The sequence below is a fragment of the Marmota monax genome, unplaced genomic scaffold (assembly GCF_021218885.2).
Source record: "Marmota monax isolate L192 unplaced genomic scaffold, Marmota_monax_Labrador192_F-V1.1 WCK01_AAM20220418_F8-fsc00022, whole genome shotgun sequence".
NCBI classification, from domain to species: domain Eukaryota; kingdom Metazoa; phylum Chordata; class Mammalia; order Rodentia; family Sciuridae; genus Marmota; species Marmota monax.
In genome coordinates this window covers 25875084-25889059 of record NW_026695215.1, presented here as the reverse complement: position 1 = coordinate 25889059, position 13976 = coordinate 25875084, and the positions used below count along the sequence as shown (strand labels likewise).

Below are 13976 nucleotides of genomic sequence, written 5' to 3'. Positions count from 1 at the left end.
CAATAGAACAATAGCTAAATAAATGTCCCTCTGGTAGGGCATAGAGCTTCTTAAATTAGTGACCTATGAAAGTAAGAAGCATCAGGCACCAAAGCTTTATTGAAAACCCCCAAAAAGTAAAACTTAAATCCTGCTGTTAGTTAAATCTGTTATCACAGATTTTAGCAGAATAAATTCATCTGGTCCATGGCCCACCAAGGTTCTTTCTGTCCTCCCTCAAGTAGTCTGATAACCAAGCCTTTTGTTAGTAACCCAGACCACAGACAGCAGCCTGGGACCCAGGGAAGGGGGACACCAATGCCCAGCAGCCAGAGTAGGGCCATTTCTAGGCCTTCAGAAATATAGTGATTCTGGGGTACCACTGGAAGGGTTGGGACAGGGTTGCTGCTGAACAAGAAACTCCTAGTTGAGGAGAATCAAAGTTCATTAATAAGCAGACTCTTTGGTCTCCACATGGTAGGCCAGTTAGCCATCTAGAGCAAGGGATTCTAACATGCCCACCCTTTCCTTCGCACAGTCTCCTCTCCATCCCATCCCAGCCTCCCCTACCAGCCCTCAATCAGGTCTGGATGGCAGCAACTCTACACTGTCTGGCAGTGCCAGCAGTGGTGTGTCCTCCTTGAGTGAAAGTAACTTTGGGCACTCCTCAGAGGCCCCACCTCGAACCGACACTATGGACTCCATGCCAAGCCAGGCCTGGAATGGCGATGAAGACCTTGAGCCGCCCTACCTCCCTGTCCACTACAGCCTCTCTGAGTCCGCTGTCCTGGACTCCCTCAAGGCCCAGCCATGCCGGAGTCACTCAGCCCCTGGGTGTGTCATCCCTCAGGACCCCATGGACCCACCCGCACTGCCACCCAAGCCCTACCATCCCAGGCTGCCAGCCCTGGAGCACGACGAGGGTGTGCTGCTGCGTGAAGAGGCGGAGCGGCCAAGAGGCCTACACCGCAAGGCCTCATTGCCTCCTGGGAGCACCAAGGAGGAACAGGCCCGCATGGCCTGGGAGCACGGCCGAGGGGAACAGTGAGGAGCAGGACGGCAGCTATGATACTACCTTCAGTGAACAGCTTGTCCAACCACTCCAGGTCTGAAAAGCAAGTTCCCCCCACCCCCAGAGAGTTAGAGGGGCTTGGCACTCCAGAGAGCACCACCCCAAGTCTCCGTTCTACTGCCGTGAACTCATGTGTTGCCATGTTCAAAGGCCGCAGCAGCATGAAGAGTTGTGGCTTCTCTTTTTATTTCATTTTTTTTTTAATGTTTCCATTTTCTATGGGTTTTCCTTTTTTTTTTTCTTTTTTTTTTCTTTATGCAGTAGATGCTTTCTTCCTCCTATAGTTCCAGACTGTATGGAGCTATATGGAGATATTGCACAGAATTGCTTTGCAGCACCACAGGGCCCAAGAGCAGAAGCCCCAGCCCTCCCTTCAGGGCAGAGACGCACAGAATGGAAATTGCACTAGGGACCTCTTCTTTTGCTGTATGGACAGAAAAGTTAATGGTTGCATTCAGGGATTGCAAGGACCACATGGACTACATGTTACAGGTGGACAAATGGGCCACAAGCCATTTTGCACAAATGCTTGCCCACCTGCCCACTCTTCCATCCAGGAGTGTGCAAACTGAGGGTATGGGTAGGCTGACTTGCCAGCTCAGGCATGTGACTGGCCTACCTGCATGCCCAAGGCACACTGCCAGTTTTCATGGGCCAGCCTTGACTCCTACACCACCTTGGACTTTTCTCTCCATCATTTTATTTCTGATCATTTGCTCCCTTCCATTTGATACCCTTCATGACCTGCAGAAGGCTCCATGGTGAATGGGTCTGCAAGGGTTTTCTCCCACCCTCTGGGGTCTGAGTGAAGGAATAGAGCCAGAGGGACTACCCTAACCACCTTTCTCCTAGAGGTAGGCCCTTTCCCATGTGTTAGAGCTGGAATAAGAGTGAGGCTGGGGTGTGGCAGGGGCCAGAAATTCTCTGAGCTTTCAGAGTGGCTAGAATGCTTGCCACCAGCTCCTGAATCAGGGATTTTCAGCACTACCTCTGAGCCATGGGGTTGGCTGCCCAGCCAGGCTTCCAGGCCCTGAGGACATGTGGTCAGGTTCAGCAAGCTTCTGTGTAAAAAAGGTGGAAAGGAACTTCTCCTTGTGGAAGCAGAGAACCATACAGGTAGAAATCATCATCTCCTAAGTGGCCAAGTATAGCGCCCCTGCTCCAGGCCCATGGGGACCACCACTCAGGGTTCAGGGCAAGCAGGAAGACAGTTTCTCCAGCCTCCCCAGTCTGTTTGGCAGGCCACAGTGCTGTCTTTATAGTAAACTCTTTCAGATCAGGGCACTGATTTTCCTCTCAGTGTATTATCTGGGGGTGGATAGGGTGGGGTGGGTATAGTAGTATTTTACCAGGGTGCTTCTCAGTTACTTAAAAAACAAAACAAAAACTGTCTTGAGACAAAACTTTTTCTTTCATTTGCTTGGGTCACATTATGATGGTCACAAGACTGCCTTCTCCTTGTTAAGGCATGTTACCCCCAGTTCCTCTTTTACTGGCCTATCTGGCCTTCATGACCAGGTCCTGGGTTCTAGGTCCTCGTTCATTCTCCTCAGCCCCTCTTTTCAAACAGAAAATGCCATGGTCAGGGTGTTTTTCTCTTGGAAACAAGTGCCAACTTGTTTAACAGAAATGCCAGCAAGTAACCTATAGGGAAAGATAGAAGACCCAGTTACCTTCATAGCATCTGGGCATTAACACCAGTGTGGGGCTTTTCTGATACCATCAGGATTACTCCAGGCCAAGTGGAGCAGAAGGCTGGCCCAGGTTGGGGGTCAGTCAAGGCAGTCCACAGTTCAAAGGGGAGGCCTGAACCTAGACTCACTTGCAGCCTTCAATCTCTGGGACATCTGGGGATCATTAATGTTAAATGGTCAGGGACTTGGTTTGAATTTGATTCTAAGGTAAGAGGACATCAGATTTTCAGGCACTTCAGAACCTCAGTTCCTGGATAAAGCAGTCATCACACAGAACATCTACCTTCTCTACTTGATGGCACAGGATGTTGGGAGAGAAGTGTAAGTTTGTTGGCCTTGCTTTATGGAAGGTGAAACAAACTGGTGTTTTCCCTCTCCATTTTCCCTAACTGGATGAAATGGACACATTCTGAAACCTTTTTGTTGGAGAGTCAGCCAGTCTGAGGGGAAATGGGAAATGAGAGATGAAAATTCTTTGAAAAGATTGTGAAATAGTGATTTTCATTCTTTCAAGCTTATTTGTAAATACTTATTTGAATGCTGTGTATTTGTACAGGAATTTGAGCAAAAAATGTATAGAGTGTGATGTCCAATTGGTTATCAGTCCTATAAATGTGTTTTTAACCTCTGGCATTCTGTGCTTATTTAAAACAAGAACACTACTAACCATTTCTTTTGTGTATTTATGTCTAAAGAAAAAAATGATTTAAAAATGATCTTACCTGTACCAGAAAAGCAAAGTTAAAAGAAAAAAAAATTTGTACCAGTGTCCCAAGAGGTATTTTACTGTATATATTGTGGTAGCATGTTCTAAATCCAAGAAGTAATGTGAATTTTAGATGTAAATAACTGCCACTTTGACTTTTCCCCCTTTTCCCACTCCCTTGACTGCTGTGATGTTAATTAAAGATGAATACCTGATACTGATCCACTGAATTCACTGAATGGGAGCAGCACAAGTGCCCCTCTCCAACCCTTGCCGCTGGGCTCCAAGCCCCTTTAGCCCCAAAGATGTCTCCTTTCAGCTCTGAGCCAGCCCTTACCGCGTCCTACCTTCAAGGACAGGTAGCCAAGCCTTGGAAGCAGGGCAGCCCAGGAGGACACATCCTCTGGTGCTTGTCAGTCGACCCACGGGACCCCACTCGGGAAGTAGCTCGATAGCCAAGGGCCTTGATGGCTCAGCTGGAAAGCAGGCGGGCCAGCGTGCTCAAGCATGCGTCGGGAGCTTGTGAGGAAATTTCCCCAGAGGAAATATCGCTTCCAAAAGTGGAGGACAAACCTCCTAAGCCCCGCAGCCACCACACTGAGGCGACACCAAAGCCTCGGGATGAGCCGGGGTTGATGGGCTCGGAGCCCTTCCTCCAGGGGGAACCTACAGTCCGTCCCACCCTGGACAAGGCAGGTTTCAGCCAGCTGGGGCGGGCAGGCGGGTGCCTGAGCCTCAGCGGACTCCCAGAGGTTGGCTCCCTCACCCACGTGACTGTTCAAAACAAGAAGGGAAAAATAAATTTGTCTTGTCTGCGGCTGTTCAACCCTACTTGATCTATTGAGTCTCAGCTGACCCTAGAACTCCTGACCCTGCACCACGAGTCCGGGCTCCTGTTAGGGAGATCCGCAGGGTTTCTCCGGCGGGCGTGGGGACAAGTACAAGTGAAATGCAGGACAATTTAGTATGACGCTGGGAGGCAGCCAGATCCTACTTCCGCCCACAGCTCCAGCAACAGCTAAGGTAGCTGCCCCTATCCAATATGGCTGCCCATGCAGCTTCCGAGGCGGCCGCAGCTACTTCCTGTGGACCGCTGAGGTTCAATCGGAAGCCGACAACTGTCTAGGGCCAAGACACCACCAGCCAATGGGGAAGGGCAGCGTGGAGCCGCCCGTCTGGGCTCTATGGCGTGTGGGCCAATGAGAACGAGGCATGTGGGAGGGCGCGGGGGCTGCCCGCCAATGGAAAGCTCCGGCGTGCGGCAAGTACCCCAAGGCGGCGCAGCGCGGCGGGTGCGGTTCAGTCCGGGCGGCAGCGGCGGAGGAGGATGTGGGCTACGCACGGGCTGGCGGTGGCGCTGGCCCTGAGCGTACTGCCAGGCAGCGGGGCGCTGCGGCCAGGCGACTGCGAAGGTGCGGGGGGCCGGGGTCTGCACACAATGATCGGCTTCGCGACGGCGTTGAACCCAACAAATTATCGAGCGGGCGGGGGCGACGGTGGCTGGTCCCAGCGGGGTCCACCAGAGGAAAGGCCTAGAAAATATTTCCCAGGCCTAGAAAACACTGGTCGGATGAAAACAAGTGGAGACTAGCTCGTACAAAGAAATTGGCCTGAAGTCCACATCACGTCGGAGTTTTTGTCCCTTCCCATTGTTGTTCAGAGATTCCCAGGAGCGTCCCGGGTCTAAAACCCCAAAGGCCGGTCCTCTGTACCGCGCCAATCTGTTGGCCTTGCGAAACTGCACCTCGGGTTTTGGTGGTGTACGTGGAAAAGAGCTGCATTTTGTTTGTTTCTCTTCAGCCTCCAGTCTATCCATTTATGAGGTCATAGTGAGCCCCGTCTCAAGGACACGTGTTCACTTTCGGCTTAACTTGATGAAAGGAGCAGGGAAGAATCATTTGTGGGTCACTGGGTGTGATGCTTGTTTCTCGCATGCTCTGAGTGTACAAAGAAACCCCAGCAACATGAAGCAGGGTTCTGTCCACCTGTGGGTACCTGAGAGAAAAACAGTGATGGAAAGACCTCTTAATGATGTGTGTCTGTGTGTCCTGTAAGAGTTTCTTCATGTTGGAATGGGGAGACGATTTGGTGATTGCTGAGCATCTCCCTTCCCTCTCTTTTCCAGTTTGTATTTCTTTTCTGGGAAGATTTTACCAGGACCTCAAAGATAGAGATGTCACATTCTCACCAGCCACTATTGAAAAAGAACTTATAAAGTTCTGCCGTGAAGCAAGAGGCAAAGAGAATCGGTTGGTGAGTAGCTGGTGACCCTTCTCTGCTGGCCCTGGCTCGTGTTTATCTTCCACTTCACTGTGGGCCAGCTATTCTGTCTGAAAACTAATGTGGGAGTGAAGTGCCTTTGACCTCACCCAAGTGGCATGTATTTTTCAGGCGTAATATTTTTATCTTATTAGTATTTATTAAGCAGTTACTGTGAGGTAGGCACATCAGGGTAGAAAAATGACTAATAGACAAACAGTGCAGCAAATGGGTATCATGTAGAAGAGAGACCAGGATCATTCAGTGATGGGAGGATGCTGATTAGATAGAACAATCAATGAGGGAAGGGTCATCATCAAAGTGGAGTAGAATCATCCCAGGCAGAGGAGACTGCCAGTGTGAGTGTTGAGGCTTGAAAGAGCATGGTATGTGTGAGGACAGAAGTTAACAGGATACCTGCAGAGTGGGCCAGGACTGCTTCAAGGACAAGAGCCCCATGGAGCAGTGGCTTTTTTATCTTTAATCTCTGTGGCAGTCTCTGGTTTGTTTTTCTCTATTAAAGTTTTGAACCCTGGTGACTTCTGAATTCATCTGGTGGCTTTTAGTTGAGACCGAGCATATGTTAAGACCCCAAATGAGGCTCTGACAGAGAGAAATGTTAAGTGCCATCCCTGAAGACTGTTGTCCTTTCTTGCTGTAGTGTTACTACATAGGGGCCACAGATGATGCAGCCACCAAGATCATCAATGAGGTATCCAAGCCCCTGGCCCACCACATCCCTGTGGAGAAGATATGTGAGAAGCTAAAGAAGAAGGATAGCCAGATCTGTGAGCTAAAGTATGGTGAGTATGACCAGACCTTTTTCAACAAATGCTGTGCACCTCTGAGCTTAATTTCTACCTTGGAATGAAAGGTAGTGATCTAGAGCCATAGTGAGTCAGGTATATAGCATAGATGGCACTCAGTGATGGGATGGGGAAGTATCAAAGTGGGTGAAGGTCAGAGTAGGTCCCATTGAGGAGGTGTCATGTCAGCAAACTTTGGAGGAGGCAGGCATTAGCGAAAAGGCTAGCTACTAGAAGAACATTACATGCAGAGAAAGTAGGACGTCTAAAGGCAGACAATGGCATGACAGGTAGAAAGGCAGGTCACAGGGGCCTTGCATATTGGTGAGGACTTTGGTTTTAGCCTGAGTGAAGTTAGGCGCATTAGAAGTTTTGAGCAGAGAAGGAATGTGATCTTACTTGTGTTTAGCAAGTTGGTTATTACTGCAACTTCTAAAGACCTTTTAGCCCAAGAGTGTCAGGAGCCATAGCATCTCTGGCTGAGACCACCTCTGGTGGCCAAAACACAATCCCAATCTTTAGAAAGAATGAGGACCTCTTCGGCAAAATTTAAACACAAGTGTTTTTATTATGCCTCAAATGTCCAAGTGACTAAGTTTATTCACTTGTCAAGGGTGCTTTGTTTTCTCAATGATCCTGATAACAGGGCCATCTGGCTGGTTCCATGTCACTCTGGTCATAGAGTAAACCCCTGACTCCAGGTCTGTGTTTATGAATGGAGACTAGGGGATCTATCTGCTGTGTCACCAACCTAGAGGTATCATTCACTAATGACTGTGCAAGAGGCACTTAGAGGATGGGAGTGGTGTTTCTCCTCTAAAGACCGTATGGCCTCTTCATACTGCATGTCTGATAGTATATGACACTCATAGTCTGAGACAGCTCTCCTAATAAAGGGGTCAGTTCCCTCTTGGGGCAGTAGGTACTGACACTTCTTCATACATCTATAGATGTCTTTCCCCTGCTGCCCAGGGCTGGTTGTTCTAAGGGATGGTTTGACATGCAGGGGGTCATGGGACATTTGAGGAGTATGGGTGCTCCCACTCAGCCATTAACTCTCCCTACTCTCCATTGCAGACAAGCAAATCGACTTGAGCACAGTGGACCTGAAGAAGCTCCGAGTGAAAGAGCTGAAGAAGATCCTGGATGACTGGGGGGAGACTTGCAAAGGGTGTGCAGAAAAGTCTGACTACATCCGGAAGATAAATGAACTGATGCCTAAATATGCCCCCAAGGCAGCCAGTGCTCGGACTGATTTGTAGTCTGCCCCATCCCTGCTGCACCTGAGGGGAAAAAAACAGTTCAGCTGTAGCGTCCCAAACGGCCTTTTTTGTAATTTATTTTTTAAGTGGGCTCCTGACAATATCAGATTGAAGCTTGGAGCTTTCCTGATGATGCTGGCTCTACAGTGCCCCCGTGGGGGGATTCACTTCCTTCTATTGATGGTTTACTCTAGGACTTCAAAGTGTGTCTGGGATTTTTTTATTAAAGGAAAAAAAAAAATTTTTTTTAGCTGTCTTTGGAGCGATAAAGTGACTTCTGAAATAAGATATCGCCCCAAAATGAGGATCCTACCAGATGATGCTTTCCAGTTTGCAAAGAGTTTTGGGGTATATCCCATTCTGTCCCTCAGCCCACCAGTGCTGAAAATACCAGGGCAGGTCACACGGGCTGAAACCAGCTGATGTGAGTGGGTTTTGGAGGACTGGAGGGTTATCAGGCACCTCAGCCTGATGTTGGCGATTTGACACCCCCAACTCCTGTCAGTAGGAGAGGCTAGAAGCTGCACAGTTCCTTAGTACAAAGTTGAGTCTAAAGTACTTGGGAGGACTCCGTACAAGCAGAATAGGAGTGTGGTTTTCCACAGTGATACCCATGTATTCAGTATTGGCATTTCTAAAACTTCAGCTCTTTGACCTCTTATTTGCTCATCAAGATTTGTGGTCTAGGTCTAATGTTAGTACTACCCTCTGACACCTACTTGGAGTTTTGCTGCACTGGTTTATACAAATAAGCCATGAAAAGCTGCATTTTGCCTTTGTGTACCCTAGATAACAGTGGAGGTCCTTAGGGCTTATGGGGAATCTGGTGTCTAGCTGCTCTCTGGTTATCAACAAGAATTGTGGCTCAATTGAGACACTTGCTCTTCCCACCCACAGAAACCACCTGAAAAGAAGTTTCCTCAGCTGGTCTTTACCCTCAGATCACTTCATCTGTGTGTTTGCTAAGTTTTCTGTTGCTAAAGGGCCACCTTAACAGCTTGCCCATGGAGCTCACTGCTGTCTCTTCCAAGACCTTTCCTATTGTATCTGCTGAAATGTTTTCTGATTATAGGAGGAAAGAGCTGGGTGTGCTCTTCCTCATCCTACAGGTCTGCAATGGTTCCACCAACTATGCTTGGAGCACCCTGGCCCACCCCACCCCTCCCCTCCCGGGGGTGAACAAAGTACTGGCCACTGAGATCAGCATGGCAAGCAATGGTTAACTACTGGCATCATCAACTTCTGGCTTCCTTTGCCCCTGGCGCCACAGCCCTGCCTTTCCAACTTGGCTGCCCAGATGCCCACAGCAGAAGGTTGGACCTAGTGGCACAAAGGAGCTTATTCTGACTAAACTGCAGGTGCGTTATCCCAGTGCCTGAACCAGACCCAGCCAGGTCTCACTGCGTTCATAGCCACGATTCTCAAGGCCTTTCCAGGACTACTACCTGAATGCAGAGAATGCTGGAGATGTGGGTTTTGGACAGGGATCAGGAATGTCAACTCTGGGCCCCAGTCAGAAGACAACATGGCAGGGGATAGGAAAAATATACATAAAAAACCCGCTGGGTCAAGATCCCGGATTTTGACACCCATGGACAATCAGCACTGGTTCCAGCACCCGTAGAAGAAGTTAGCCAGATCCGGAGCACCTAAAACTAGACTGAAAGCACAAGGCCCAGTCCACTGGGGCCGCGAGGTGGCGCCAAGGCGCGCTGTCCGACCCACTCCTTTTCTCGCAAGGAGATCACGTGGCACAAGGCGGCGCAACCCGATGACGGACGCCCAGAGTAGCCCTCTCCCCGCCCACAGAAGTCACGTGGTAAGTCCGGCGCAGCCTGACAACGCAACGCCCAGCCCCTCGGCGCCGCTCCCGCCCCGCCCCGCCGCCACAGCCGCGCCGAGTCCTTTTGTCCAAGATGGCGGCGCCGGGGGCGCTGCCTCCTGGGCCGCGGCTGCCGCCGCCACTGTGAAAGGCCTACGGGCCGCCCGCCCGCCGCGCCGGCGCCATGAAGCGGCAGAGCGAGCGAGACTCGAGCCCGAGCGGGCGTGGCTCGTCATCGTCGGCAAAGCGGCCGCGGGAGCGCGAACGGGAGGCGGAGGCGGGCGGGCGGCGAGCGGCGCACAAGGCCTCCGGCGGCGGCACCAAGCACCCTGTTCCAGTGCGAGCCCGCGACAAACCCCGCGGTAGCGGCGGCAGCGGCGGCGGCGGAGGAGGAGGAGGAGGGCATCGCGACGGCCGGGGCGCCGGCGACGCTAATCACCGTGCGAGCAGCGGGCGCTCCTCAAGCTCTGGCGCCGGCGGTGGGGGACGCGGCGGCAAGGCCCCGGGGGACCCGGGCGCCTCGGGCGCGTCGCCCCGCGCGTCTCCACTGCCGCCGCCCCCACCGCCTCCCGGGGCTGAACCTGCGGGTCCCGGCTCTACGGCCGCACCGGAGTACAAGACGCTACTCATCAGCAGCCTGAGTCCCGCGCTGCCTGCCGAGCACCTGGAGGACCGGCTCTTCCACCAGTTCAAGCGCTTTGGCGAGATCAGCCTACGCCTGTCGCACACTCCAGAGCTGGGCCGCGTGGCCTACGTGAACTTCCGGCACCCGCAGGACGCACGCGAGGCCCGCCAGCACGCCCTGGCCCGCCAGCTGCTGCTGTACGACCGCCCGCTCAAGGTAGAGCCGGTGTACCTGCGCGGGGGTGGGGGCGGCGGCGGTGGCGGGAGCAGCCGGCGAAGCAGCAGCAGCAGCGCTGCTGCCTCCACGCCACCCCCTGGGCCGCCAGCGCCCGCCGACCCGCTCGGCTACTTGCCGCTCCATGGAGGCTATCAATACAAACAGCGCTCACTGTCCCCGGTAGCCGCCCCGCCCCTGCGGGAACCCCGTGCCCGCCACGCTGCTGCAGCCTTCGCCCTGGATGCTGCCGCCGCCGCTGCTGTGGGTCTATCCCGGGAGCGGGCCCTGGACTACTACGGACTGTATGATGACCGCGGGCGCCCCTACGGCTACCCGGCAGTGTGTGAGGAGGACCTGATGCCCGAGGACGACCAGCGGGCCACTAGAAATCTCTTTATCGGGAACCTGGACCACAGCGTGTCTGAGGTGGAGCTGCGACGGGCCTTTGAGAAGTATGGCATTATTGAGGAGGTGGTCATCAAAAGGCCTGCCCGTGGTCAGGGTGGTGCTTACGCCTTTCTTAAGTTCCAGAACCTGGACATGGCCCACAGGGCTAAGGTGGCCATGTCGGGCCGGGTGATTGGCAGAAACCCCATAAAGATAGGCTATGGCAAGGCCAACCCCACTACTCGCCTGTGGGTGGGTGGCCTGGGACCTAACACCTCGCTGGCAGCTTTGGCCCGGGAGTTTGATCGCTTTGGAAGCATTCGGACCATTGATCATGTCAAAGGAGACAGCTTTGCCTACATCCAGTATGAGAGCCTGGACGCAGCCCAGGCCGCCTGTGCTAAAATGAGGGGCTTTCCATTGGGTGGTCCAGACCGTAGGCTGCGGGTGGATTTTGCCAAAGCAGAGGAAACTCGTTATCCCCAGCAGTACCAGCCCTCACCCCTCCCTGTGCATTATGAGCTTCTCACTGATGGATATACCAGGCACCGCAACCTGGATGCGGACCTGAGGGTGCGGGACAGGACCCCCCCACACCTTCTATACTCAGACCGAGACCGGACCTTTTTGGAAGGGGACTGGACCAGTCCCAGTAAAAGTTCTGATCGCAGAAACAGCCTGGAAGGTTATAGCCGCTCTGTGCGCAGCCGTAGTGGTGAACGCTGGGGGGGAGATGGTGACCGGGGCATGCCGAAGCCCTGGGAAGAGAGGCGCAAGCGGAGGAGCCTTTCCAGTGACCGTGGAAGGACAACCCACTCTCCTTATGAGGAACGGAGCAGGACCAAGGGTGGTGGGCAGCAGTCTGAACGTGGCTCAGACCGCACCCCTGAGCGCAGCCGCAAGGAGAACCACTCCAGTGAAGGGACCAAGGAATCCGGTAGCAACTCCCTTAGCAACAGCAGACACGGAGCTGAAGAGCGGGGCCATCACCACCACCACCATGAAGCCCCAGACTCTTCTCACGGGAAGAAGACAAGAGAGAGCGACCGCAATCATCGGACCACTGAGGCCGAGACCAAGCCTCTTGAAGAGCCAAAACATGAGACCAAAAAACTAAAGACTCTTTCAGAGTATGCTCAGACACTGCAGCTAGGTTGGAATGGGCTTCTAGTGTTGAAAAACAGCTGCTTTCCAACATCTATGCACATCCTGGAGGGGGACCAGGGAGTTATCAGTGGTCTCCTCAAAGACCACTCTTCCGGGAGCAAGCTGACTCAACTCAAGATTGCCCAGCGCCTTCGACTGGACCAGCCTAAGTTGGACGAGGTCACGCGTCGCATCAAACAGGGGAGCCCCAATGGCTATGCAGTGCTCCTAGCCACCCAGGCAACCCTTAGTGGGCCTGGCACTGAGGGGATGCCCACCGTGGAGCCAGGCCTACAGAGGCGGCTTCTCAGGAACCTGGTCTCCTACTTGAAACAGAAGCAGGCTGCAGGGGTGATCAGCCTGCCAGTGGGTGGATCCAAGGGCAGAGACAGCACAGGCATGCTCTATGCCTTCCCTCCCTGCGACTTTTCACAGCAGTACCTCCAGTCAGCACTGAGGACATTGGGCAAGCTAGAAGAAGAGCACATGGTGATAGTTATAGTGAGAGACTCTGCCTAGCCCAAACCTGTCTTTTCCAGCTCCATGTTTGTGTCACAAAAGCAGTTATTTTAAAATCTGATCCCTTCTCAACCCTACTCCCTTGGTTTGAATTCTCTGCTGGGTTATTTTGGTTTATTTGAAGGGGAACAAAGTTCTGTCCACCACTAAAACTAAGTTCTTAGATTTGGGGGGGGTGGGATTTTTTTTAAAAAAACAACTATGAGAAGGGACTCTGTTACATCGACTTATAGTGTACAAGATACTGTCTGCTGTATTCTGTATTTTTTTATTTTTTGACTAACTGTATGGAAAGTTGTCAGTAAAGCCTTTGTCAGAGGATGGATTTCTAATCCGTTCAGAGTCCTGTTTAATCAAGTTTTTTCCTAAAAGAATGGACAGTTTACCCAGTGTATGCCCTATGTCATGTTTGCAACAGCACTGATCCAAAAGTCCTGCTGCATCAGTGACTCCCATCTCTTCATGCTGAGTTGACTGTTCTCACACTCGGTTTTAATCTTAACTGAGGGCTGACAGGCTTCAGTGTGGGTCCTGAGCCCCGTACTGCACCAGCCTGAGTAAAAGCCAGTGCAGAGGAGGTGAGCCTGAGGGGTCTGGGCCAATAGCTATTGGTTGTTGGATTTCATTTTCCCTGCACAAGTGTGTGTCCATCAGTTTTGAGCTGTGGCTATCAGACAAAGCCCCCAACCGTAAGCCTATTCAACAGTGGGTAGTTTTCAGCAGTTGCATGATCTTGTACATGAGGAGTAGGCCTTGTCTTGCAATATTGACGCCAAGGAGTCTCAGTGCTTGCAGCCTCCCTTCTAATTTAGCCCAGGGGTCTCCAGTGTGGGAATCAGCTGCCTCCAACTCCCAGGGCCCCTGGAGGCCTTATGCTGGAATGGGGAATTGGAAGCAAGCTGCCTTGGTGGTTTTTTTTTTTTGGGGGGGGGGCGGGGCGGGGGTATGTGGTGCTGGGGATTGAACCTAGGGCCTTGTGCTTGCAAAGCAAGCACTCTACCACTATTTCCCCAGCCCTGCCATGGTTAACTCTACCCAGGTATTTATGATTTGGGGGTGTTTGGTCCTTCAGGGATGGTGTCCATAGAATGGGACTATGCCCAGTCGTGCCTAGAGCTTTGTGTAGTACAACTAATCCCTGGTTGGAAGTACTTTTCAGTTCTACAGGGGAGTGTAGTAGGTTAGAAAGATGCCTGTTATACGTGACATAATGGTTTCTTGCTCTTATACAATTGGAGAACACAGAAATGGGTATTTCTCTTGGAAAAAAATGAGGCCACAGTGGCTGAGGTGCTTGGCAGTGTCAAAGCCACACAAGCCCAGCTGGAGAGGAAAAGGATGGGGAAGCACTCTCTACCTTGGAGGGAAAGGCAGCCTGAAGGAGTTTTAGAATTCTGCCTTTGCTTGTCTTATTAGGTAGTGAGACCAGGGCTGGCAAACTTGAGTTCAGCAGTGTCAGGACCAGAGAGGAAAACTTAGAACC

The 13976-nt window shown here is 52.2% G+C and overlaps 3 protein-coding genes and 1 long non-coding RNA gene across 11 annotated transcripts in view; 3 read left to right on the top strand and 1 right to left on the bottom strand.

The window, feature by feature from the left end:
• Dock3 (dedicator of cytokinesis 3) overlaps positions 1-3673 on the top strand; it is a 680226-nt gene extending 676553 nt beyond the window's left edge. For all 8 annotated transcript variants that reach the window (XM_058574833.1, XM_058574836.1, XM_058574835.1 and 5 more), the window contains one exon: positions 518-3673. In XM_058574833.1, the coding sequence (XP_058430816.1) occupies positions 518-1027 (510 nt within the window). In that variant the 3' untranslated portion in view covers positions 1028-3673. The remainder of the gene's footprint in view (positions 1-517) is intronic.
• On the bottom strand, positions 2444-4767 carry LOC124084320 (uncharacterized). Its single transcript, XR_006849089.2, has 2 exons — positions 3799-4767; positions 2444-2695 (listed from the first exon to the last, which is right to left on the bottom strand). It is a non-coding gene; the product is annotated as an uncharacterized LOC124084320 (long non-coding RNA).
• Manf (mesencephalic astrocyte derived neurotrophic factor) lies at positions 4710-7837 on the top strand. Its single transcript, XM_046431440.2, has 4 exons — positions 4710-4863; positions 5577-5704; positions 6372-6513; positions 7594-7837. Exons 1-4 carry the CDS (start codon positions 4779-4781, stop codon positions 7776-7778), a joined length of 540 nt encoding a protein of 179 aa, XP_046287396.1. The 5' UTR covers positions 4710-4778; the 3' UTR covers positions 7779-7837.
• Positions 7838-8171: 334 nt separating this feature from the next.
• On the top strand, positions 8172-12825 carry Rbm15b (RNA binding motif protein 15B). The gene has a single exon (XM_046431439.2). The coding sequence runs from the start codon at positions 9785-9787 to the stop codon at positions 12491-12493; it is 2709 nt and encodes a 902-aa protein (XP_046287395.1). The 5' UTR covers positions 8172-9784; the 3' UTR covers positions 12494-12825.
• The last annotated feature ends 1151 nt before the right edge of the window (positions 12826-13976 follow it).